The 27,673-nt window shown below is 43.7% G+C and overlaps 1 protein-coding gene across 1 annotated transcript; it reads right to left on the minus strand.

Annotated features, from left to right (window-relative positions):
• Positions 1-833: 833 nt before the first annotated feature.
• On the minus strand, positions 834-27,245 carry LOC115797584 (N-acylneuraminate cytidylyltransferase-like). Its single transcript, XM_030754184.1, has 8 exons — positions 27,012-27,245; positions 25,277-25,419; positions 25,034-25,189; positions 9,894-10,030; positions 7,107-7,201; positions 3,696-3,867; positions 3,436-3,601; positions 834-2,803 (listed from the first exon to the last, which is right to left on the minus strand). Exons 1-8 carry the CDS (start codon positions 27,227-27,229, stop codon positions 2,589-2,591), a joined length of 1,302 nt encoding a protein of 433 aa, XP_030610044.1. The 5' UTR covers positions 27,230-27,245; the 3' UTR covers positions 834-2,588.
• Between the last annotated feature and the right edge of the window lie 428 nt (positions 27,246-27,673).

The following is a 27,673-nucleotide window of genomic DNA, read 5'->3' on the forward strand; positions in this document are numbered from 1 at the left end:
AGTAGCAAAAACAGGCATGGCCCTCGGAGGAAGAAAATGGATCCACAGCAGCTCTAAGCCCCACTGACCCCCTGTTTCAGAACCAGTGCTATCAGGTGATATGAGCAGCATGAACAAGAGATGCATGATAACTGTGATATGTTTTTGAGCGGGGAGGTGATAGGACTTCATTACTTTTCCACATCGACCTTGTTATTGTTTGGGTTTTGCATGCCTTCTGTCAAGGATTTGAAGACACAATCTGTCATTTTTGAAAAGAAACACATAACAGTGACTGCACCCACAGAAGTGTAGTTACAGACAGATCTTAGTCACTATTTTAGAAATGTTGGTGCTGTTTAAGATAAGTCCTGGGCCCTGTAGTATAAAGCAAGGTCAACATTCACAGGATAGCTTTACATTACCTGGATTCACGTAGGATAAGTAGTCACACAAAGCTGGTTATCACCAAGTTAACCCAGAGTTTCACCTTCATGTTCATTTGAAAGGGGTGTTGTTGGCAGCATCCAACCAATCTCAAATATAATTTCTTGGAGAAGGCTAGGTTTAAATCACATCTTAACGTGACAATTTACCCCTGAAAGAAATGAACCATTTTAGCGGGACAGAAACCCCAGGGTTGACCCTGAACGTAGCTGGATAACCCCTAATCCTGCTTCATAGTTGAAGAAGAGTTTTTACCCACAAGCCATCCGTCTGCTCAACTCTGAGCCCTAACTGGACCATTATTGCACAGTGTAAATATTATAATTTAAAAAGTGTGTATAGTGTATAGTATATAGAGTATAGTGTATAGTGTGAATTACTTTTTTTTTAAATTTTTATTCTTCTTATTTATATGTGTGTGTATATAAGGTTGCAGGTACAAAATACATTTCACTGTGCATTGTACTGTGTATAACTGTGCATGTGACAAATAAACACTATCTTATCTTATCTTATCTTATCAGGCCTCTGGTGTCCTTGTAGTAAAAGTGACAGCAGTTCCCAGTGTAGCCTTTTTAGTGGTGAAACAATTATTTCTGTTTACCTCTGTGTTATTGTGTTCAACTTAACATCTGATTTAGCTTATAGATTCATAGCATCAGGGTTCTAGCCAGTGGTTGATCGCCATGGCGCTGCGCCTTGCTGAGATCATTTTGTGCCCAGCTGAGAATTTCACCAGTTTGCTTTCGTAACTAACATTAGGACATATTATAAAAAAAATTATATGGTCCTTGCCAGGCCTTAAAATTAGGTAAATACAACCTCAAGTGAAGAGCACTACATAATATATTACATGTGTCATCATTTTATAAAAACTAACCCAGAATGCAGAAGCAGTATGTGGAAAATTAAGTGCACTCCTTGATTCAAAGCTTGTAAAACCATCTTTAGCAGTAGGAGTGTATGATATAGCCTCAAAATAATATAATATTTCAAGAAAAGTTGTGATTAAAAATATTTTCATAATATAGAAAAAAAATCTAAATACTTCATATTTTATTGATGATGGCAGCTTGCAGGCAGCAGCATTTATAAGTGTAAATAAATGAAAGACGCTCAGTGGAGTCATTTGTTTTTGGGTTGCACATTACCAGCTGCTACAATCTCCTCCTTCATAGTCTTGGTTACACTCAACGATGTGTTTTTGCCTCAAGGAGGGAATCAAGTTTGTCGTTTCCACCTTTAGTGAGAACAGTTTTCTTGCATATTTCACAAAGCATTGTGCTTTGTTGGATGCTGGTGAAGTAGCTCCCTTTTTAGTTAATAAAGCGTCATCGGAGGCTAACACGCAGCTTTTGCTCTCAGATATGTCTGGGCTCGTCTCCTAGTTGTGAGCAGGGTAAATGCATGACGTTGCTACAGCAGTGATATTGTAATATGACATCACCACAGCTCTGTACCATTTACAGTCTAAATGGTACGGAGCTGTGTAAATTTTACACCACTGTTAAGGTGCGGGTGCCTGCTGCAGTATTCTCCTGAACAACAGGTGACGGCACTGATGTATCATTAAAATAGCAGAAAAACTAACATGATTGTACAGTTGTGTCTTACTCACTGCTCGCAGCAGGGGCACAATGAACCAGGTTACCAAAAAAATAAATCAAATCAAAATAAATAAATAAAAAAATCAAGAGCTGCATGAGCGACTGAAGCGGTGGCTTGCACCAGCGGATGTGATGGTGACTGGGTGACAGCAGCAAGCATAATGGCCCACTACACCTTTAACATTTAACATGCTGACTGAGGCCTGCAGAGTCTGACATGTAGCTCTTGATTAGCAGGTGCTGCTAATCTCCATCTGCATTTTGGTTTAGCTTTTGTTAAATAATGACAAAGTGTAATATGTCATGCTTTTGTGGATCTGAGGTTGTATTTACCTCATTTTAGGACCTGATAAAGAAAAGATGATTTTATTATTATATTCTGATATAGAAAACCTTAGAATTGAAAGCAGGTGTATTTTCTTTTTACCATTACTGTAAATCTGGGCCTTGATATTTCTAACATACATATGCATCATTTGACTTCATTTGATATCTTCCATTACTCAGGGCATGAACTTCTCTGACTCTCAACCTTTTCCACGTAGATTTCAGTTTTCAGAAGTTCTTACGGTCGATGCGGTCCTGCTCTCTTTGAGATTTTGCCATTTGTTTCTGCAGGAGAATGTGCTCGGCGAACTCCCTCAGGGCTCCCGAACCCCCTGAACGGTGACAGATGTACTTTGCTGCCTTCGAGGCTACAACTGGAGCATCTCCAGGTACTGCGCTCAGACCTGCCAGGTTCAGGCATTTCACATCTGCGTGATCAAAACCTGCGAGGAGAACAATTACCGTAATTACCCTATGTTGGGTGTGAAATGCAATTTCTCAGCTTTCATAAACTGTTTGAATTTTTTTCAGATAGTACAAACTGTTGTGTAATTATGGTAATTCAAAGTGTGCTTGATCAGATGCTTGGTGTTAACCAGTTGTTCACGGTGAGTAATGGCAGGTAACAGGTGTATCAGTGGTGACTGCCCGCTGCTAAAGGCCAATGTTCTTCTTGGCCACTGTATTCAAATATGGCGGTGCAACATAGTGACTTCCACAAACGGGTGTCTGCTCCTTTTTAATGGATATGTTTATGAGAATGCTGGAAGATGTAATGACACACTAATCTATGTATATTTATGAGTACAATATCAATTTCTTCTATTAAATAACCTCAAATAATTACTGACTGTACCTTTAAACAGTCTTAAAACACTGGATGAACAAAAGCAAACAGTCTTAAGTCCAATCAGATGTCTTTAAGAGTCCATTTTGCTCCAGAAACAATGTAAAAATCAGAATTGATTTAAGCAGTGACAACACTTTAACGTAAATGATAAATACACCACTTGTTAAGCAGTAACCTCAACACTGCCAATTCAACTCTTAATAACTAGAAGTACAGTTGGTTTACCCATGAACGCCACATCCTTCCAATCCAGCTTCTTGTCCGTCACGATTCCCTGCACATGATTCAGCGGCTCCTTTCCCACCTTCTCGACCTTGCACTTCATCCTGTCTGCAATTTTTTGAAGCAAAGTCGAGTCAATGGGGTCCTCCTCAGAGGTCAGTAGTATGACCTGGTGAAGCAAGACAGAGTGCAGTTTGTAAGCGATGTTATGAAAGATGGGCCAGTTTACTAAGGTCTGTTCAGACAGCTGATAAAAAGCCAACCTCCACTTGTTCTTTCTGCAGCATGCTAAGCCCAGTAGCGTCTCTCGTATTGACAGAAACCATCTCCTCTCCAGATGCGGATATAAAGATCTTTCCGTCTGTTAAACAGCCGGAAACATTGCAGAACATCAGGCGGACTACCTCTGGCGTTTCCTTACCGAAGTATCCGTACCTGATTGAAAAAGCACAGACTGGATGAGAAAAGGGAGTGGGCAGTGGATTAAAAGCTCACTTGAAGGCATTAACACAGTAACTGTCAGAATGCTCGAAGTACAGGTCGAGGAGGAGGATTAGCTGCAATCTTCAATTCCAGCTTATTAATTAATCAGAGACCCAGACAAAGTTTTCATTCTTTTGAAAGCCTGACTCTTAGTCTTGTCCATCCTAATTGGGAAAATCAAAAACATGTTTTATTTGTTATTATCTATCGTCCACCTGGTCCTTACTCAGAGTTTCTGTCTGATTTCTCAGACTTTTTATCTGATTTAGTGCTCAGTTCAGATAAAATAATTATAGTGGGTGATTTCAACATCCATGTAGATGCTGAGAATGACAGCCTCAACACTGCATTTAATCTATTGTTAGATTCAATTGGCTTCTCTCAAAATGTAAAGGAGCCCACCCACCACTTTAATCATACTCTGGATCTTGTCCTAACATATGGCATAGAAACTGAAGACTTAACAGTATTCCCTGAAAGCCCCCTCCTGTCTGATCATTTCTTAGTAACATTTACATTTACTTTAATGGATTACACAGCAGTGGGGAATAAGTTTAATTACAGTAGAAGTCTTTCCGAAAGTGCTGTAACTAAGTTTAAGGATCTAATTCCTTCATTGTTATGCTCTTCAGTGCCATGTGCCAACACAGTGCAGAGCAGCTACCTAAACTCTGCTCCCAGTGAGGTTGATTATCTCGTCAATAGTTTTACATCCTCACTGCGTATAACTTTGGATACTGTGGCTCCTCTGAAAAGGAAAGCTTCAAATCAGAAGTGCCTGACTCCGTGGTATAATTCACAAACGCACAGCTTAAAGCAGATAACCCGAAAGCTGGAGAGGGAATGGCGTCTCACTAAATTAGAAGATGCTCATTTAGCCTGGAAAAAGAGTTTGTTGCTCTATAAAAAAGCCCTCCGTAAAGCTAGGACATCTTACTATTCATCATTAATTGAAGAAAATAAGAACAACCCCAGGTTTGTTTTCAGCACTGTAGCCAGGCTGACAAAGAGTCAGAGCTCTGTAGAGCCGAGTATTCCTTTCACGTTAACTAGTAGTGACTTCATGGATTTCTTTACAAATAAAATTTTAGACATTCGAGAAAAAATTATTCATAACCATCTCAAAGATTATTCTTCATGTTCGGCTGCTTTCAGCACTGCTGGTATTTGTTTAGACTCTTTTGCTCCAGTTGATCTTTCAGAGTTAACTTCAATAGTTACTTCCTCCAAACCAGCAACATGTTTGTTAGATCCCATTCCTACTAGACTGTTCAAAGAAGTCTTTCCAATTATTGATGCTTCAATCTTAAAAATGATCAATCAGTCTTTATTAGTTGGCTATGTACCACAGACCTTCAAGGTGGCTGTAATTAAACCTCTGCTTAAAAAGCCATCACTTGACCCAGCTGTCTTAGCTAATTATAGGCCAATCTCCAACCTTCCTTTTCTCTCAAAGATTCTTGAAAGAGTAGTTGTAAAACAGCTAACTGATCATCTGCAGAGGAACGGTTTATTTGAAGAGTTTCAGTCAGGTTTCAGAATTCATCACAGTACAGAAACAGCATTAGTGAAGGTTACAAATGATCTTCTTAGAGCCTCTGACAGTGGACTCATCTCTGTTCTTGTCCTGTTGGACCTCAGTGCAGCTTTTGATACTGTTGACCATAACATTTTATTACAGAGATTAGAGCTTGCTATAGGTATTAAAGGTACTGCACTGCAGTGGTTTGAATCATATTTATCTCATAGACTCCAATTTGTTCATGTAAATGGGGAGTCTTCTTCAGACAGTAAGGTTAATTATGGAGTTCCACAGGGTTCTGTGCTAGGACCAATTTTATTTACATTATACATGCTTCCCTTAGGCAGTATTATTAGAAAGCACTGCATCAATTTTCATTGTTATGCAGATGATACTCAGCTTTACCTATCAATGAAGCCAGATGACACACATCAATTAGTTAAACTGCAGGAATGTCTTAAAGATATTAAGGCCTGGATGACCTCTAATTTCCTGCTTCTAAATTCAGATAAAACTGAAATTCTTGTTCTCGGCCCCACAAATCTTAGAAACACGGTGTCTAACCAGATACTTACTCTGGATGGCATTACTTTGGCCTCCAGTAACACTGTGAGAAATCTTGGAGTCATTTTTGACCAGGATATGTCCTTCAATGCACATATTAAACAAATATGTAGGACCGCTTTTTTGCATTTGCGCAATATTTCTAAAATTAGAAACATCCTTTCTCAGAGTGATGCTGAAAAGCTCATTCATGCATTTATTACTTCTAGGCTGGATTATTGTAATTCATTATTATCAGGCTGTCCTAAAAGCTTTCTGAAAAGCCTTCAGCTGATCCAAAATGCTGCAGCTAGAGTACTGACAGGGACTAGAAAGAGAGAGCATATTTCTCCCATATTGGCTTCTCTTCATTGGCTCCCTGTTAAATCTAGAATAGAATTTAAAATTCTTCTCCTCACATACAAGGTCTTGAATAATCAGGCACCATCTTATCTCAAAGACCTCATAGTACCATATCACCCCAACAGAGCACTTCGCTCTCAGACTGCTGGCTTACTTGTGGTTCCTAGGATACTTAAGAGTAGAATGGGAGGCAGAGCTTTCAGCTTTCAGGCCCCTCTTCTGTGGAACCAGCTTCCAGCTTGGATTCGGGAGACAGACACCCTCTCTATTTTTAAGATTAGGCTTAAAACTTTCCTTTATGATAAAGCTTATAGTTAGGGCTGGATCAGGTGACCCTGAACCATCCCTTAGTTATGCTGCTATAGGCCTAGTCTGCTGGGGGGGTTCACATAATGCACTGTTTCTCATTCACCTTATTTACTTTGTTTATACTCCACTCTGCATTTAATCATTAATTGATATTAATCTCTGGCTCTCTTCCACAGTTCTCTTCCCTCAGCCCAACCGGTCGCGGCAGATGACTGCCCCTCCCTGAGCCTGGTTCTGCTGGAGGTTTCTTCCTGTTAAAAGGGAGTTTTTTCCTTTCCACTGTCGCCAAGTGCTTGCTCATAGGGGGTCGTTTTGACTGTTGGGTTTTCTCTGTATTATTGTAGGGTCTTTACCCACAATACAAAGCGCCTTGAGGCGACAGTTTGTTGTGATTTGGCGCTATATAAATAAAATTGAATTGAAATTGAATTGAATTATTTGGGGAGCTTCTTACCTGAGAACCCTCTGTTCTGCCACAGGCCAGTCAATGTCCACATCTATGTCCACGCTGTATTCCGGCATCATCTCATAGTAGGTTAACTTACCACCCTTGAGAGATGAAAACACAAACATGACGTAAATACACCATTACACAAACTGAAATAAAGAAGAGTTGTGACTGTTTGTTTAATTGTTACTTTGGGCTTATTACAATTTGTTTGTGGTCAGATTCTTCCCTTAAACATCAGTTTCAGTAAAAAACACACACACACACACACACACACACACACACACACACACACACACACACACACACACACACACACACACACACACACACACACACACAGACAAATATGCAAATATGTAAAATTTCTCCCTAACCCCAGAGTCACAAGAATACAACACAACTGAAAGAAATATACCACTTTTTTTTTTTTTTTAATCTAATGCTAAGAAATCTTTCCTATTTTGAGTACACCTTTTTCTGTGGTCTATGCAATAACAAAAAAATTGAAATTTGTCCCAACAAAAATGTTCTAGTCCTCTCTCTTTTTGGCGGTGGGGTGTGGTTTGTGGCTAGCTGCAGGGGAGGGGTGGCACAGTGGGTTCAGAAGAGCAGTGTAAGGGGTGGCAGGCTGGCTCTGTTGAACAGCATGATCTAATTATGTCTCTCTAGATTTGCAGTAGTATACTGGGACGCTGGTGTCAGAGGAAGAGACTGGAGCTGGCAGCAGTAGTGCAGCATCAAGTGGACTACTGGCGGTCAAGCCTGGAAAAACAGTCCACAGTTCAAAAGTGTTGGTGCAGCAACGGTAACTGAAGGCGCTGATGAGAAAAGGGAGTAAGCTCAGGCCGAGCAGCACACTCAGGTGCTGGAAAATCTGTTAGCTCCAGGTGGATGATCTTCAGTCCTTCTTGGATATGTTGAAGGCCACGGTGGAGGCATGCATGTGGCTAAATGCGAAATGGGTCATGAGACTGCTGCTGCTCCTCCTGTTCAGGGAGGGACAGGACTGAGTTTGTCCCTGGTGTCGTAGGGTAACTTTGAGCATGTGCCTTGGGCAGGTTTAGACCAGCTGGGTCTGTCTCTGGAGGACCACCGCCATTGCTTCCATGGCTCCCGAATGAAGGCAGGTGATAAACCTTTGCCTACACCTAGCGGCTTGGGGATGCAGAAGCCAGGTGGCTGCAGCTGGGGCCATCAGAGGGGGAGCAGCGGTTGCTAGAAGTAGTAATGTGTAGTAATTGGAGCAATTTATAAAGAGGCTCCTGGCAAGTATGACAGAGTAGGTCTGGTGCCATCGACTGGTGAGCCTGGAGGCACCAGTCACACTCACGGAGAACTATGTCATGGCACGTCTGGAGGATTCCCACCTGCTGGAGGTGCGCCGGCGCGAAGCTGGCCTATCTCAGCACCGAGGAGGAAGCTCTCCCCCTGCTCTGGGGCTGCCCTCTTCAACCATGGAGCAAACACCAACACTCACTGCAACTAATTATAACACGTCTGCTCTACCTCCTCAGGTCCCAGTGCCAGTAGGCCATGGAAGATTTTCCTCTGGAGCAGTCTCATGATGACACTCTACCTTGGACGAAGTGAAAGATTGATGGACAGGGCGTGGTATCTGATTTAGCACTTTGGAGAAAGGCTGGTGTGCCCCCAGGTGGAGAAGACAGCAGTCATTGCATCCCGCCCATGTCCCAATACCAAAAAAAAAAAAAGAGGTGAGGTGGTTTTGCGGGCAGGTTTGTTACTACCACAGGCTTGTTCTGAACTTCAGGGTGCTGACCAGCCCCTTAGCCAACCTCCCCCGAAATGGTACCTTGGACCTGGTCCAGTGGACAGAGCAGTGCCAGGTAGCGCTTGATCAGAAACCCCTGTTCCACATGCCTAACTTTTCCCTCACTTTTGTTCTGCAGACTCAAACAGAGGGCTGGGAGCCATTTTGCCTAAGCAGGTGGGGGGGGGGGGGGGGGGGGGGGGGGGGGGGGGTGACTGCCCAGTTGTGCATATTAGCTGGAAGCTATCAGAGCGCAAGACTTGCTACAGCACTGTGGAAAGGAGTGGTTGGCGATCTCGTGGGCAGTCAACTCTCTCCACTTCTGGAACACTCATTCACCCTCTGCTTGGACCACGTCCTACTACAGTGGCTCCATTGCATAAAAGATGCCAATGCCCAGCTCACCTGTTGGTATCTGGCTTTGCAACCTTTCAAATTCAAGGTGATCCATGGGCCCAGGGCGCCGATGGCTGTGGCCAATTTCCTATCTTGTTTGGGGGTGGGTGTATAGGTTAGGCCAGACGGTTAGGTATAAAGCATCATAGAGTTAAATATGAACATTGTGTATGTGTTCGTGTTTTCACAGTAACATGTTGCACTCTTATTTTAGTTTCTTTTTATTTACTCACTAGATCATCAGTATGTCTAGTCCAATCAAGTAAGGCCAGTGGTCCAGTGTGGTTTTTCCTGGTGTTTCTTATAACTTGTGCAGCCCTTTCCATCAACAAGGAGTCCAGAGATTTGACTGAATGCAACTGAATTACCTCTTTGTCACCTTAGCTGATTAAAAATGATCCATTTGTCTTTCAATATCATTCCACCTTAGCTGACATCTGCTGTTGGTTTATGGGTACATATTTAATATTGGTTCCAGCCCAGAATAAGTGAGTGAGTGGTTTATGTGTGAATGCAGGCATACTCAGGCATGCTTTAACTGTTAGGCAATCAGATGACTGATAAACCATATTTGCACACCCCCCCCCCCCCCCCCCCCCCCCCCCCTCCCCTCCCCCCCTTACCTGCGAGTGTGCTTCCTTCACAATGATCTCTCTTTTGGCAAAATAAAAAGAGCCATTCTCACACAGCTCTCCTGGCCAGTCCTGACGCCTTGGGCGGCGAGCTGGGTCCAGATTGAATGGCACTGTTTGCTCACCAGCTAAAAGGAAAGAGGATCCATTAAAGACAATAGAAATTTATTTTTTCATCAAGTACTTATTTACACAGAGAGGATGTGTGCTTCCTGGTGTAGTAACCATGATGCAGGGATCTAGCCAGAAAATAAATAAATAAATAAATCACAACCCAGCGGTATCAGAGAATCAAACGAATGCCTGCCCTCTTGCTAATTGTTGTAATAGCTAAAATTTATATTCCATGAACAGCAGTTGCCTAGCATTTTCATACTTCCAAGAACTGGTTTATTGATTTACATAGATAAGCTTAGAGGTAGGTGTGTGATACAGATATTTGAACTCAAGACATACAGAACAAACTGCTCTTGTGCTGGAGTCCAACGGAAATTTATTACTGGAAATAGATAAGCAAGTGGATCATTAACTCAGTTGCTGTACAACCCTCTTTACCTGATATATCTTACAGAAACAGACTGGCTCGTTATCAGTCATAAGGGAGGCTGACTGACCAGTCACTGGTCCAGGTGAAGTACACTAGAAGTAGCCTGAATCCAGTCCCTGGCTGGTCAATTGGTACATTTTTAGTTTTCTGTCTTTTAGACTAGTTGACTATTCTAATCCTTTTCTCTCATTTAAACAAATAGCAAATTCATCACCAGGAACATCCCTGATTTCAAGTTCTATCCACAGATTTTCAATAAACTTCAGGTTGGGGGACTGTGATGTCATCCATTGAGGACTAGGATCACCTTCAGGTATTTAATAAAGTGCATTCTTCCCTCTATCAGTGATCCTCAGTCTGCCAATGCTCCTGAAAGACTTTTCCATACAAACCAGGAGTTTGGATTTCTAGCAAAGCACAATGAGCAGCTCTGTCTGAAAGTTAAGATTTATAGTCATTCATGGGGGTCCATTTGAGCAGGTCTTTGGTTACATACAGAGATGAATTGTGGGAGTTCAAAAGCAAGAACACGTAGCCCGACAGCAAGTGGATTTCTGATGATGTTTTGAGAATAAAATAAGTTTGTTTGCAGCAAATTCTGCTTTTGCTCAAAGAGAACAAATCAAAAGAAAAAAAAAAAAACTCCAAAGATTAAAAAAAGCGTCAGTGAGAAATACGAACAATGGCTGCAGTGCAGTGTTAATTTCGTTGACGAAATATTTTCGTCATCGACCCTTTTTTTCATGACGATAATGAGACGATAACTAAATAAAAACAACCTAAAATGATAAAAACGATAACAAAATTAATTGACACTTTCGTCAACAAATGAAAACGAGACGAAAATGCTTGGCGGGGACGAAATCCAACCAGAACTGATTTAATTTTGTGACAGGGCGGGACAAGTTAGGAAAACATCCAAACGCACAGTTGCACAAATTTGCTCTAAACCCGGGAAGACCAAACTAGCCTGTGATTTGTCGTTCCTTCCGATAGAACTAAGTTATGTAAACAATGTCAGCAGGGAGAAAGAGAAGAGCCGATGTATGGACACATTTGTCCTTTGACGTTGTGACAAACAAAATGATGTGTAAACCATGTGGGGCAACTATCTTGGGTAAAAACCTTAAACATCTGCAAACCAGTCACCCATGCAAAGATAAGCATTTTAATGTCATGCAGGGTAAAGTGTTTTTCCCAGTTTAGTGTTTGTGTTTAGAGAAAATCTCCACACCGCAGTGGATTAGCCTTTCCTAATCTTAGTCCTGAACACTGCCCTGTAGCTTTCAGAGCGTCCTGCTGTAAAACGCTCATATTATCTCAGTAAGGTGGTGTTAATGATCAGGTGTGTAGGAAGCGGGTGAAATGCTAATGTTAATGTTATTAATAATATTGCATAACTTGTTTAAATGTTTAATTTTGTGAAAGTGTGTAAAATGACTAATTCAAGGGAACTGAAGAAAAAGCATTTACATTTTACACCCTTTATTTTTAAGTTGACTAAATCGACTTCTTATGATAATTTCGGCGACCTAAACTAGACTAAAACTAAAACTATTCAGATAACTAAATTATGACTAAAACTAAATTACATTTTTGTCAAAAGACTATGACTAAAACTATATCAAAATTTGCTGTCAAAATTAACACTGCTGCAGTGGACAATTTTCATTGTTTAAAAACTGAATTCAGTCTGGCGGTAACTGGTTGTTCCATATATTTTAGGCTATGCCCCAATGACACTGAATAGCTACAACATGTAGAGTTAGGTCTGCTTTGACAGCAGCCTTCCTGTTAACTATTATTTCTTTTATGAACAGACCGTCTTTGCTATTTTCTCAAAGACTCTACGTGCTCTGTGACAATCAGTTACATTTTTAGAGTGCCAGACAGATATACAGAGGAGCGATGGCTGCTGGTTATTGGGGGAAAAGTTTGAGGGGTCAAGTATGTTCAGAAATTGTGAAATTTGCAAGATAATTCCAAAGAGAGACATTGGTAAAAGTTATCCGACTGTTCAAATCTCTTGGGGTGTTCAAGCTTTTGCATGGGGCTTCTTTGCTTTTGACATTTTTTACACACAAATCTTGCAATAAATATTGAAATTTATGGTTAATTTTATTTCTTCACATGCCTCGTATAAGAACACTTTTCTAGATTAAAACACCAGTAGGGTTATAAGGCTGATAGGTGTGCAGTAGACTAACAAAAGTTTTCAGCATCAAAGTAGATATTTTTTCTGAAGCTTAATTTATGCTCCTGCAAATTTGTCTGTCTGTGTACAGATTTCCAGGACTACTCCAGACAAAACCCAGTCCACCGCTGACCAAGCCAAAAAGAGGGAAAATGAAGGGGCCTCAGCTTCCTTCACGGACCTTAGTAGAATGGGATGACCAGCACCAAGAGGTTCTGGAGCACCTCATAGATATTCTAACAAACCCACCGGTGCTGGCCTACCCAGACTTTGACCACCCGTTCATACAGCACACAGATGCCTCTCAACAGGGCCTCAGGGCAGTACTATACCAAAACCAGGATGGTAAGATGAGGGTGATAGGGTACAGGGCCCATAACCTGACTCCAGCTGAACAGAATTACCACCTCCACAGTGGGAAACTGGAGTTCTTGGCCTTGAAGTGGGCCATATGTGACAAGTTTGTAGATTACTTGTACTATGCACCCCACTTCATTGTATTCACAGATAACAACCCCCTCACCTACGTTATGAGTACGGCCAAGCTCAATGCCGTGGGACATCGCTGGGTGGGGCAGCTTGCTGATTTCCACTTTGAAATCAGGTATCAGCCCGGCAAACAGAACATTGATGCAGACACCCTTTCTCGCTGTCCACTTGATATCAATGTCTTTATGGATCAGTGCTCAGAAGAAGTAGTGTGTGCCACTTGGGAGGGAACTAGGACAGCCAAACAAAGGGATGTAGCTTGGGTAGCAGCCCTCAATATCACGTTACAACAACAAACACACTCAAACATAGAGCCACTTTCAGTAATCAGTCACAAAGAACTTACAAAGGAACAGCATGAAGATCCTGTAATAGGTAAAATCTTAGAGTTAAAGGAGAAAAACAGAGAACTAACTGATGAGGTACGTAGGACACTTGACAAGCCCACAAGAAAACTGACACGGGAATGGAGCAGGTTGCAGGTGGAGGACGGCCTTCTTTATAGGAAGACTCCCGGGCAACGACAGTTTGTCCTGCCTGCCATCTACAAGCCAACTATCCTCTCACACCTGCATGACAGTATGGGACATGTTGGGGTGGAAAGAGTCCTTGGCCTAGTAAGAGACCGCTTTTATTGGCCTTTTATGAAAAGAGAGGTTGAGGAATACATCACCAGAAGATGTCGCTGCATAAAGCAAAAAAAGCCAGCATTGCCTGACAAAGCACCCATGGGAAGCCTCACATCAAGCTCACCACTAGAGCTTGTGTGCATTGACTTCCTGCACCTTGAGGCCAGCCGAGGTGGGTACGAATACATATTAGTTGTAGTCGACCACTTCACAAGGTTTGCACAGGCATATCCCACCAGAAACAAGGCTGGAAAGACAGCTGCAGACCGAATCTTAAGTGATTTCATTCTGCGATTTGGGTACCCAGCTAAGCTCCATCATGATCAGGGCCGGGAGTTTGAGAATGAGTTGTTCAGGGTACTCAGACAGCTGTCTGGGGTAAACCATTCCAGAACTTCCCCATACCATCCTCAGGGCAACCCCGCAGAAAGATTCAATCGAACTCTGCTACAGATGCTCAGGACACTGGGTGAGAAAGAGAGAGAAAACTGGAAAGATCACCTGGCTTACATCGTTCATGCATATAACTGCACCAAACATGAGTCAACAGGGTTCTCTCCATATCACCTTCTGTACGGCCGCCATCCATGTCTGCCTATTGACCTTCTCTTTGGATTGGTAAGGATTCACTCAAAGTGAATATGCAAATAGATGGAAAGAGAAAATGATTGAGGCATACAAGATAGCCAGCACTAACAGCCAACATTCAAGGGCAAAAGGAAAGCACTATTATGACAAACGGAACAGAGGTGTGACTCTGCAGCCCAGGGACAGGGTTCTTGTTCGCAACCTTTCAGAAAGGGGAGGTCCATGCAAACTGAAACCATACTGGGAGAAAGCCATTTACATTGTCAGGGAGCAGGTTGGGGATAACCCAGTCTATAAAGTCAGTCCTGAGAAGAAGGGTCACCCCACTCATATCCTCCATAGAAACTTGTTACTCCAAGTTAATGATCTGCCAATAGACCTAACTGAGTCTGCCATGCATGATAAGCCTCAAAATAGGAAAGGAAAGTCAAATCCACCACTGGAAACTGTCGAACAAAGACAGAACAGTGACATAAGTGATTCCGAGATCGATGGGGAGGCACCCCGTTACTGGCTATGGGTACCAAGGGAACAAGTGCAGGCCAATTTGGACATGTATGGGCAGGATACCACAAGCAGGATACAGAGTACCGCTGAGACACCTGGAGATCTATTGGAGGAGCACATCCCTGTGGAATCTGAGTCTGAAAGCATGAACGTAGGAGAGATAGAGCAAGAGGAGGAAAATGAGATTTTGCTCTCTGCTGAGGAGCCCCAACTTGGCGAAGCACAGCAGGCGCTTCAGACAAACAACTCAAGGGGAAATACTCAAGAGTGTCAACCAGACTTCCAGCCTCCACTGAGGAGATCTACAAGGGAGAGGCGACCTGGCCAGATGCTGACCTACTCTTCCCTTGGTCAGCCAACTTATCAGCCACGTTTGGTTGTTGGCTCCATAGGAGTACAGCCAATATTTCACATGTGCCAGTACCCACAATGTTACTGGTATTCAGTCCAACCCACTCACACCATGCTTGTCACATACTCACCAATTAATCATTGTATCTATTGTTGTTAAGGTCGAGAAAGACATCTGACAGGTTTTGTTCATGTGATACTGTTATAAATTTGTAATGTGTGTTTATATGTATTGTAGCGTCCCTCAAACAGACCACAGCGAAAGCTTGTGCCAGTTTACTTGCTGTTTATTTGGAACCAAACACAGGCTACTGTAGGCCGTAGCCAACGCCAAAACAACAGAACTGTTCCTAGGAACTACTGCAATGCTCATCAGCCGTCTCTCTCTCTCTCTCTCACGCGGGCCCCAGCCCACACTCCCACCCCCCATGCACTCAGCCAATCACCAGCATGTTCTCTTGTAGACTCTCTATCATAGGTAACTAGAATGATTGACAAGCTTTGCAGCCTCTAAGTCATTACACATTTAAGGACACTCAGTTAATCCTATTGCTGCAGTGTAAGAGTGCCTCTGCCTTAACTAAATAGGAATTCTGAACACTATAATGTTAACACATCAAGAACTTATAACTCAGACTGTTACACTACCCCGGCCCTCGCCCACGAGGGGCAGATAAAGTCTCTCAGATGACCAGGCAGCCTGTGAAGTCTCCTAGGGCGAGAGCATCCAGAGGAAGGAGCAGGCAGGGATGGAGAAGGGCCCAGGCAACGAGGCAACAGGGCTGCATCAGAGGGGGCCACTGGCCCAGGAGACACAGGGCTCACGGAATGTGGGTTTGAAACAGGGGAATCAGGCGAGGCCACATTGTTGGTGGGAGGACCTGTAGACTCCGGGTCTGCCTGTGATCCACTAAGTTGCCCCAGGAAAGTAGCTGTGCCCTGATAGGGAGCCAGTCTGTCACGGTGTAGGGCAACCTTCCGTCCCCTTGGGGGTAATTGGACCCTGTACACCACCTCCCCTAAGCGCTCCAGAATCTTACAGGGCCCAATCCAATCACTGTCCAGTTTGGGGCACCTACCCTTCTTCCTCTGGGGACTATACACCCAGACCAATTCTCTAACATTGAAATGTCGGCCCCTGGCGTGTATGTCATAGTTCCTCTTTTGCCTTGCCCCTGCACTCAACAGTTTCCCCCTTGCAAAGTCATGTGCAGACTCCATGCGATCCTGAAGCTTCCTTGCATACTCGGGTCCTGGTGGGACCCCAGCAGTGTCAGGGGGTCTGCCCATCATCATCTCTGCAGGAGTCCGAATCTCCCTGCCCAACATCAGTAGGGCAGGGGAACAAGAAGTGGAGTCTTGGGCTGCTGAGCGATAAGCCATGAGGACCAGGGGAATGTGAGCATCCCAGTCACGCTGGTGTTTAGCCGTTACTATCGCTAGCTGCTCAGCCAGTGTGCGGTTAAATCTTTCAACGAGTCCATCACTCTGTGGATGGAGGGGTGTTGTACGGGTCTTATGAGAGCCCAATTTCTCACACATGGCCGCAAACACACGGGACTCAAAGTTTCTGCCCTGGTCCGTATGGATTGCTTCTGGTGCCCCGAACCTGCTAAACATCCCCTCCACCAGTGCATCCACAATGGTCTCAGCTTCCTGGTCAGGCAGGCTGTATGCCTCTGGCCACTTTGTGAAGTAGTCCATGGCTGTGAGGACATAGCGGTTTCCGCTCTCTGTACGGGGAAAAGGACCCAGGACATCAATTCCCACCCTCTCCATGGGGTATCCCGCCGGAAACTGCTGGAGTTGGGCATGAGACCTGGCCACTGGGCCTTTTCGTGCTGTACAGCTGTCGCAGCGGCGGCAGTAGTCCTCCACATCACGCCTATGCTGGCCCCAATAGAAACCCTGCTGGAGGCGGCGAAGCGTCTTGGTGACCCCAAAGTGGCCAGACCCTGGGGCCCCATGCATCGCCTGAAGCACTGTCCCCCGCAGTGTTCGTGGCACTACCAATTGCCACCTCGTTTCTCCTGTGGCCGGCTCTATCCAGCCCCTTTGCAGCATCCCATCGTTCCGCCGTAAAGCGTCAAACATGGACCAGAGTCCTTTTGTGGCCCGTGATAACATGGCAATCTTCTCCCACTGGGGTTTTTTCTGCTCCTCAACCCACTGGAGTACCGGGCTGATGTCAGCATCCTCCTCCTGTTGGCGCTTCCACTCTTCTGCATCCACAGCAACCAGCCCCCAACTGTAAGACTGTTCCCCCAAACCTGCCACTGCACACCTTACGTCAGGCTGCGATTGGTCCCTCTCCTGAACCTCCTTTCTCTCACAGTAGTGGCATCCATCTGGGTCACAGGGTCTGCGGGATAGTGCATCTGCATTTCCGTGGCGGCCCCCAGGTCTGTGTACCACCTCGAAATCATAAGCCTGCAGTTCCTCGATCCAGCGTGCTAGCTGTCCTTCTGGCTCTTTAAAAGACATAAGCCACTGCAAGGCAGCATGGTCGGTCCTGATGGTGAAATTGAGGCCCCCGAGGTAGTACTTAAAGTGCCGTATGGCGCAGACCACTGCAAGCAACTCCCTCCTGGTGACGCAGTAGCGGCGTTCAGCCTTACTGAAAATCCTGCTGTGGTAGGCAACCACTCTCTCTCCATCTGGTGTCACCTGGGCCAGCACAGCACCTAATCCAACACTGCTGGCATCAGTATCGAGGACAAAAGGCAGCGTGGGGTCAGGGGGAGAAAGCACCGGGGCCTCAACCAGAGCTTTCTGCAGTGAGGTGAAAGCTGCCTGGCATTCCGCTGTCCACTGGAAAGCCACACCTTTTTGGAGCAGGCGGAACAGTGGTGCGGCTATGCAGGAGAAGCCCCTCACAAACCTTCTATAGTAGGATGCCAAGCCCAGGAAGCTCTTTAAGTCCTGCACGGATCTGGGGGTGGGCCAGTCCCTCACAGCTTGGATCTTATCGTCCATGGTGCCAACCCCCCCGGCTCCCAGTTTGTGGCCCAGGAACGTGACTTCACGACGCACGAAGCAGCATTTCTGTGGGTGGAGTTTTAACCCTGCTGCTGCTACCCTCTCCAAAACCTGCCTAAGGGCCCCCAGGGCACCATGAAAGGAGGTACTGTGGACAAGAATGTCGTCAAGGTACACCACACACTCTCTGCGTGGAATACCAGTAAGCACCTTGTCCATGAGTCTCTCAAATGTGGCAGGGGCATTGCAGAGGCCAAAAGGAAGGACTTTAAACTGCCATAAGCCCCCACTGGTGATGAACGCAGTCTTTGGTTTGGCCTCAAGGGCAAGGGGTACCTGCCAATATCCACTGCGCAGGTCCAAGGATGAGAACCATGAAGATCCTGCCACCGTGTCCAGGGTTTCATCAATACGTGGAAGGGGATATGGGTCTTTTTTAGTCACTTTATTCAGTGGTCGGAAATCTATGCAGAACCGCCAATCATCCTTAGACTTCTTCGGAACCATAACAACTGGGGAGGCCCAAGAGCTGGTGGATGGTTCAATGAGCCCAGCCCGTCGCATCTCTTGCAGGGCCTTGTCTGCTGCAGCCTGTCTAGCCAAGGGGAGGCGTCTAGGCCTCATCCGAATGGGTTGTGCATCTCCAGTGTTGATGTCATGTTGAATGAGGTCAGTTCGGCCCACATCACCTTCTGAGAGGGAGAAGCAGTCTTTAAAGTCCAGTAAAAGCTGCCATAGAGCGCCCTGTTCACTGGCAGTCAGTCCATCACAGTTCTTCCTCCACACCTCCCTCACAACTGAAACTCTCACTTCCTGATCAGGTTGTTTAGCAGGGGGGAAAAATGAGCAGAGATTAATGTCGGCTACAGGTGAAGTCGGAGCAGCTGGATCGCTGGGGAAGGCAAGGCTGGGGGTCGCGTCCGGTGATGATTTGGCTGTCAGCACAGTAATGGTATGGGCTGCTGGGCAGTCTGGTTGAGGTGGCCGCCGTGACATCTGGATAATGTGTCCGTCCGGGAAGGAGAGCGTTCCTCTATTGGTATCAATAACACAGTCCAGTGCCCCAAGAATGTCCAGTCCCAGAATACAGTCCTCAAGGTTTGCTACCCACACCGAGCAGCGGACTGACTTCCTCCCAACACCCAGGGTTAACAATGCCTCCCCCAACATGGGGGCCCGCTCCCCTGTTACTGTCTGGAGCTTCACTGTAGTAGGAAGGACAGTTGTCCCACTTCTGACACCAGTTGTAGCGTCCCTCAAACAGACCACAGCGAAAGCTTGTGCCAGTTTACTTGCTGTTTATTTGGAACCAAACACAGGCTACTGTAGGCCGTAGCCAACGCCAAAACAACAGAACTGTTCCTAGGAACTACTGCAATGCTCATCAGCCGTCTCTCTCTCTCTCTCTCACGCGGGCCCCAGCCCACACTCCCACCCCCCATGCACTCAGCCAATCACCAGCATGTTCTCTTGTAGACTCTCTATCATAGGTAACTAGAATGATTGACAAGCTTTGCAGCCTCTAAGTCATTACACATTTAAGGACACTCAGTTAATCCTATTGCTGCAGTGTAAGAGTGCCTCTGCCTTAACTAAATAGGAATTCTGAACACTATAATGTTAACACATCAAGAACTTATAACTCAGACTGTTACAGTATCATATAGGAGTTGAAACCTGGTTCAAGAGGTAAACGGAATTTGGACTATTAACAGCAAGTGTCGGGAGACACTTTTGTTTGTTGGGGAGCGTGTGGCACACCCAAAATGTGTGGCCACTTTTGTGTTAATCTGTTAATTTCATTTGTTTAATTTGCTTACCTGTGATTTCCAGCAACAAAGACTCAAAATATTTTTGGGAAACATGACCAATATTTGTGCTGATTTATTGCGCAACATGGACTATAGAGAAGGACAGTAAAATTGGAGCAACATCTCAGGTGGAACTGTTGATTCCAGGGAAGATGCACCCCGGTTGCTTTAGGGGGTGAATTTCCGCCCGCTAAACAGATGCAATCTGGAAGGCAAACCGAGCACACTGTGTCTTCATTGCTCCTGAATGTTACCTGTATTTGCAGGTTAGCACTTGGTTAGAAATGATACCACTGTCTGTCATTTGGAGAAAATGTTATTCTGCATGCTACGTTTGTAAAGTTGCATTGTTTTACACTTGTGAGCAGCAGTTTGGAGACCTGCAGCAGCCTCAGCTAGGGGACAGGCTCTGCAGGCCGCTAGCAAATACGTCATGGTAACGTTGCGGTGTTGTGGGTCGTATGCCCCAAGTGTTGTCTTGCAGGAGTGTCACTGCAGGTTTATTTGCTTTACATGATGAATATTTATACTCACGCACACCTTACTGTTTAGAATACAGATGTACGTTAAGATGTTTTGGCACTTTAAGTAAAGTTAAGTTTGAATGAGTGTATGAGTGTTTCACATGTTATACAGGACTATTTTATTTTCACAATGCTGTTAAGAATGTGTGATTAATTGCTTAGTTTCAGTATCCAGAACAGATACAGTGTCTATCGCAAATTGGAACAGCTAAAAGCATTGTTTTAAATACAGTTGAGAATGACTGTAAGGTGCACTATAGACATGTAGTAGCTTTTCATTGCTTATGCAAGGGCAACTGTGTACTGTTATTCCACCTGCACAGAGAGGTTGTACATTGGAGATAGTGGAGTGTTGATGTGTGGACACACTTACTTCTATTCTTATAACTGTTGGAAATATGGGCATATGTGAATTGTAAAGACACTGGAACTGAAAGAAAGTAATGCATACACGAATGTGTTAGTGTTTATGGAAATTTGAATAAGATGCAATCTGGAAGGCAAACCGAGCACACTGCGTCTTCATTGCTCCTGAATGTTACCTGTATTTGCAGGGAAATCATTTTTGTTATGGTGGCACCACCCCTGTTAACACAAGCAGTTAACAAACAAGAACAAAGCTGTCACTGTAAGTAAGGGCTTGGTTGTTTGTTCAAAGAAGCACCTGCTGGATTTTGTTCATCCCAGTTAATAATTACTAAGGCAGAGGTGCAAAAATCGAGTCTGATTAATGGCTGCTCCTACTTGTCATTCAAATCCTTTACTGTAAGGACAAGAAATTTGACCTTTTTGAGAAAGCAGAGAAAGTGGGAAATGTTTCTGAAGCACTGGCAGCCTGAAACATGTAAAAGACCAACACATGGGTCTACCTGGCAAAGAAAACTAACAAAGCCATCAGTATCGCCACGTCCTCTAAGAGCAGTTCAAATAAGTTCCTTCTGGCAGCCTCACCAATCAACGATAACTCATAGATAGAGAGAATGGCATCACAAATTTTGGATATAACATTATTATATAAATTTGCTCTTTCTAATAAAGTTAATTGGTATGTGCTGTCATACCTGGGGAATATCGCACTGAAATTAGATCTAAATGTGTTTTTTCTCCCCATACCAGTTCCCTACTGTACATGCAACACTGTGGTTTATACAGGCCTCCAGATCTCTTTTTGAATGAATAAACTGAGATGGAATGACCCTATCAGCATTTCTAAAGTAGGTCCTTATACATCCTTTTCCAGGATTTCTAAGGAGATTTATAGATCTTTACTCACAATGGCTATTGGCGATAAAGACATCCACACCAAGCCTAAGGCTAAATCACACTTCATGATACTGATATGCATTTTGTGCATGAAGCAGAGAAAACTTCTACTACAAACCATAGCGTTATCGTTATCCAGAGTTATCAGCAAATCTGTGGAGTTAAGTGGCACAAGAGTGTTTTTTTTTTTGTTTTTTTTTTAAACACTCCCCTGTAACACAATTCCAGCACAAACGGGGCTTTTGGCAGCAAAAGCGTAGAGAAGCCAGAAAGCCTGGGAGAAAGACAGCGATGCAAACAAGTCTCTGATCAAATTCAAAGTGAGGAATATACATAATTTGGAAGGCAAAAATAAAATTGCTTTAATGCTCTAACACAAGAAAAAACAAAATAAGGTCAAATGATATTTGCAGAGCAGTCGAGTTATTCCTTAATGTAAAAAATTCTAGAAGAGCCGCTCTTCTAATAAAAAAAAAAAAAATCAGGGTTTTGGCATGGCAGGTGTTAGTGGCACTTCAGACAAAGAAGCTATCAGAGGCAATGCTGAGGCCAATCTACGTGAAGATTTAAAGGCATTTTAACTAGGGATGCGCCGATCCGATATTCAGTATCGGTCCGATACTGGCCTAAATTACTGGATCGGATATCGGAAAGAAATAAAAAAATGTAATCCGATACATTAAATAACGTTTCGCTCACATTAGCTGCATTACAGGGCTCAGTCGTCTTCTTCTTCTTCTTGTGGGTTTGCGGTTGACCAAACCAGCTTAGAGCTGCATTACCGCCACCTACTGGAATGGAGTGGGGGATCAGGAGTTAGAAAACAACCCCCTCAGATCCTCTGTCGCTGCGACGGATTCCCTTTGACACCGAGCGATCATCGCTGACATGTTTTTCCGCCTCCACCGCTCTCTGCCTTGTTTGTGTGTTGTGCTCGCTGTGCTGAGAATCAGCTGTTATTTTTTTTCTCTACTTCAGCTCCCGGACATACTGCTAGCGAGCGCAGCTATTAGCACTAGTGACCGTCCGGTACTGGAAGAACCCCTTCCCCGTCAAAATATTTTTGATACTTTAATCCCTGATTTGTGACTAAATATAGACCTGCAGTAGAAACGTATTTAAGAGAATGCTTGTAAATATAAAGCATTGAACACTGATGACGCAACAGCAGCAGTCAGCTGATTTACGTGCAGTCTGTCTGCACGAGCGGAAAGAGGCGGAGCCGGCGCGCTCAGATGGAGTAGAAGGAAATGTTTTTCTAGTGTCCAAAAGAAGCCTTTTCGTCCCTGTAACCTCCATTAAACCTTTACTGGGAAACAGTTGGAGATCCTTCATCAACCACCTGAGCAGTAAGTGAAGAAAAGAGAACTTTGTAGCTGCTCCATCCACCCTGTTTGTTTCACACAGGGAAAAACTGCAGTACAGAAGTTAAAATATGCAGATGAACTGTTAATATGAAAAAAAGTATTTCTTATCCAGTTACTTGGGTAATCAATATAAATAGAATACGCAATTGCTAAAATAATCGATAGTTGCAGCCCTAATGAAATTTGCAACATGCCATAAGCATCACCTTCTCACACAGAAGCAACAGGATTCAGGTGATAGTTATTGTTGTAAGTAAAGTTTATTTATATAGCGTTTTTCACAGACAGAAAAGCGCTGTACAATAATTAAGACACAATATCACCCCCCCACCCCCAGAAAACACTATGTTAAAAACATAATAACATTACCATATTAAAAGAAAAAGAATAAAAATAAAGTCAGAAACCAGAAAGCCTGGTTAAACAGAAAAGTTTTCAACTATTTTTTAAATGACGACACAGAGTCAGCTAAATGGAGCTGGAGTGGTAAACCGTTCCAGAGCTTTGGTGCCACTGCCTAAAAAGCTCTGCCCGCCCTGGTCCTTAGTCTTGTATGTGGGACAACTAAAAGACATTGATTTTGTTGTGTGAGAGACTGTTGACTTCTTTTTTAAAAAAATTTTTTTTGTATGTTCTTAAATGCCTGGATCAATTTTAAATATCGGATTTATATCGGTATCGGCCGATATCCAAATGTAAAATATCGGTATCGGACATAAAAAAGTGGTATCGTGCCATCCCTAATTTTAACAACCAACCTGTTCACACTGTCATGCAATGGTGCCGAGTGAGTCTGAAAAAACAAGTAAGAAGATCAGCAGTGTCAGCCATAAAACTAACAAGCTGTGAGCCAACAGCAACAACAGTTCCTCAATAACTTAATTATATTAGCAGACAGATGTGTTTTGAGTTGTCTGACTTTATGGCACACTGTTTATGTGGAAAATGTGCTTGATTTTTTTTTTTTCATGGAATTGAAAAGAAACCTGTCTGTGATTCTGCAGTAGCGATGATTAGACGGGGTTCTAGCCAGCGGTTGTTCGCTCGGTGCTGCGCCATGCTGAGGTCGTCTTGCGCTGGGCTGAGATATGACCAGTTCGCTATTGTAACTCTTCATTATCACAGCAATTAGCGTGCGGGCGCGCCCTCCGCCCCATTGCTAATACCAGACTGATTTGTTTTCTGTCGCTAGATCACTGAGCTACAGTATTATTTCACTGCAATTCGCAATCTACCACCTGGGGTGGTTTCATTCACAACGTGCACGTGTGATCTCGCAACAGTCTTATTCACGCTTGATTTTGCATGGTTACAGAAAGCAAAATGGCGACCAACGTGAAACCGAGGGGGAACAAGTGGGAAATGGAAGCACAAATGACAATTTTGAGATTCCTATAAATTCCCAGGAACTCAGGGTTGCCAACTTAGCAACTTTTTTGCTAGATTTAGTGACTTTTCTGCAGACCTCCCTCTGTGACTTTTTCGTTACTCCTAAAAGCGACAAATTCAGTTACTTTATCCGGTGACTTCAGAGACAGCCTGGAAAGCCGAGTCCAACAGCCTGTTTTGTGTGCACACAGTGTTTCTATTGCATTTCTTCGTAGGCTTTGGCATCGCCAGGACCTCCCTTCAGACAACCCCCACATTCCCTTCCCAAATTAGCAAGCTAATTAGCATTAGCCCTCCCACACATGTGACAGGCTGAAATTATTTCTGGCTTGGCTAGAACCTTGTTAGAGGTTCAGCCACACAAGAATAGCTCATAACAGCTCAGTTGGGGGGAAATTAAAAAAAAAAAAAAAGAATAAAATTAAAAAAGAAAAAAAGATTAATCGCTGTGAACTGAACTTGCATATAATCTGTCCTGCTTCTATTCACTTACATCCTTCATTGACCTCCTTCCAACGAAACTGGTGCCTCCTGACCACTGCGAAGACTGAATCGTAACCCTGCACCGTGATCTTCTCTAACGCCTGCTTCACGTGGAATGGGTGTAGACACGGTGATGTAGCCTGGATGTGACAAACTATATCCACCTCTGTGAAAACATAAGCAAAGGAGTCTCCACAGTGTGGCAGCAGGGTGATGCTTTGTCACCAGCCTAAAATACGTGGCGTGTGCCTACCTTCATGGGTATGGAGAAACTCCTGGATGGTTTCTATTGATGAAGAAGAGTCTCTGGAGACTTTAGGACTCCTCCGGTGCACCTGAGCACCCCATGCCTTTGCAACTTCCTCAATCTTGTCATGGTCCGTTGACACCCACACACTATAAAAATGAAGGTGCATTATTGGTGTAATTCATTATTCATGTTAAGAAAGGGATTGTGAATCTGCTATCTTATATAGCGCTTTTCTGCTCTACTTAAGCACTCAAAACAACTCAGGGTTCAGTAGGATACGTTGACATGCAGACTGGAGCAAACAGGGATCAAACCACCAAACCTGCTCTACCTGCTGAGCCACAGCTACGCCCGAGGAAATATGAGTGAAGGAATGCTCAGAGTGATGGTGTTGGATGTGTTGCTGCCAAACTGAACTGCTTGTGGTCCCGGTCAGGAAGTCCAGCAGCCGTTTGCAGAGCGAGGAGTTCAGCCCTTTACTGCTTTAAGAATGAGCTGTTGAGGGATGATTGTGTTGAATGCTGAACTGAAGTCAATGAACAGTTTGACGAGTAAAGAGGAAAAATGTTTTTTTAAACAAAAAAAAAAATTTTTTTTAAACACTTCTCTACACATGGTGTTAGTGGTTTTTAATAACACTATTTCAAAGTGTGTGATGTGATCAAAATTGCTGTTGATTGCTGGTTAGTTTGCCACAGGGTGTCTGTAGGTAACTGTGACATCATTATTTTTACTCCGTGCTGTTTGTCCTATTATCAGGTTCTTCCTCCAGTCATTGTAGCAGAACCACAGAAATAAAAATGCACTCTGTACAGTAACTGTCTGAAGGAAAGAAAAAACACAGTATTTTTGTTCAGGTATGTGATCTACAATGTGTGAAATCCATTTTTAAATGAAGCTTCACTTCTAATTCAGAGAAGTCTTCTAAGAGCTTGTTAAATGTGTGTTCTGCCTTTATAGCTCAGTCTTGGTGCTCACAGAGGATCTAAACTCAACAGTGGTACTCAACAGTAGAATTAGTTAGAGGGAAAAAGTGTCATAAATAAATGAATCAAGATGTGCACTTCTTCTTCTTAAAAAGAAGTTATCTGTTTATCTAGATTTAGATGCAGAATGAACTTCAGTGGACCTTCTCTAACTATTTACTGTGATCTGGTTTTATGGATTGATATAAACTAGATTTATTTTGTATATCGTTGGATCTGACAGTTGGTGCCTGAAGTCTTAATTTGTAATAGTTTGGGAAACCGCGCTTTGTTAAGCATTTAATAAAATCTGGATCATCTTTATGAATTTCTTCTCACATTTATTGCATTTGAAGCTGGAAGGAGGATTAATCAGAGTTGCGTGACACTGTATGTTTTCAACGTAAGAGCGATTAATGGTGATTTTGTTACGCTAGTTTGAACAGAACACCCGTTAACAGAAATTTCCCGGGAGCAGGGAAAGATCGAGCCGCTGCCGAAGACGGTGGTTGTGGCGGGGTAAAGGGGACAGCGTTAACCCGAACGGTGAACGTGAAGGTCCGGGGAAGGTCCTCCGAACCATAATTTTTCCCCAAAGCGTACTTTTCCCTAACAGAAAACTTGCGTACGTGACATTAAGGAAACTTTGGGAGTGAACGTTCGTGTTCCCGTTTATCTCGATTGCAGGTGTTAGAGCAAATTAATTCAAATAAAGGAAAGATACCCCGGGTATGCTGAGCTCGCTTCTTAGAGCTGCATTTATTCCACCTTACCTGTCAAACATGTCGGAGTCCACAGCAGCCCTCAGCACCCATCCGATGAGGGGGACCCCGGCTAACATCTTGATGTTTTTAAGCGGGATCCCTTTGCTTCCTCCTCTTGCTAAAATAACAGCTGCTATGTGACTCTTATCCTTCACTTGTTGCCGCTTGCTGGAAGACGGACATCCGTCCAGCTCGAGCGGAGCGCTGCTACCTTTAGCCGATGTCATGTTGTGTCCCTGCTTGGCTGCGTCTAAGTGAATGAGCCGAGTTCCAAGCACTGCTCCCAACTCCTCATTAAGGAACGTAACTGAAGAGGACAGCCAATAGTATTGGCTGTCCTCTTTTTTTTTTTTTTTTTTTACTATTGGCTGTCCTCTTTTTTTTTTTTTAATATTGGCTGTCCTCTTTTTTTTTTTTTTTTTTTTAATATTGGCTGTCCTCTTTTTTTTTTTTTTTTTTAATATTGGCTGTCCTCTTTTTTTTTTTTTTTACTATTGGCTGTCCTAAAAGTCGCTAGAACTTGCAGGTAGTTGTAATTGAGGCTGTAGGGGAGAGGAATAACATCTTTGGAGAGACAAAAATTGTGTTTAGAATCACAAATGAACTTTATGAAATAACTTTAATGCTTTGCCTAGACCCACATTACATAAATTAATTTTGTCCCGTATTGT

Source organism: Archocentrus centrarchus, chromosome 18, assembly GCF_007364275.1.
Source record: "Archocentrus centrarchus isolate MPI-CPG fArcCen1 chromosome 18, fArcCen1, whole genome shotgun sequence".
NCBI classification, from domain to species: Eukaryota; Metazoa; Chordata; class Actinopteri; order Cichliformes; family Cichlidae; genus Archocentrus; species Archocentrus centrarchus.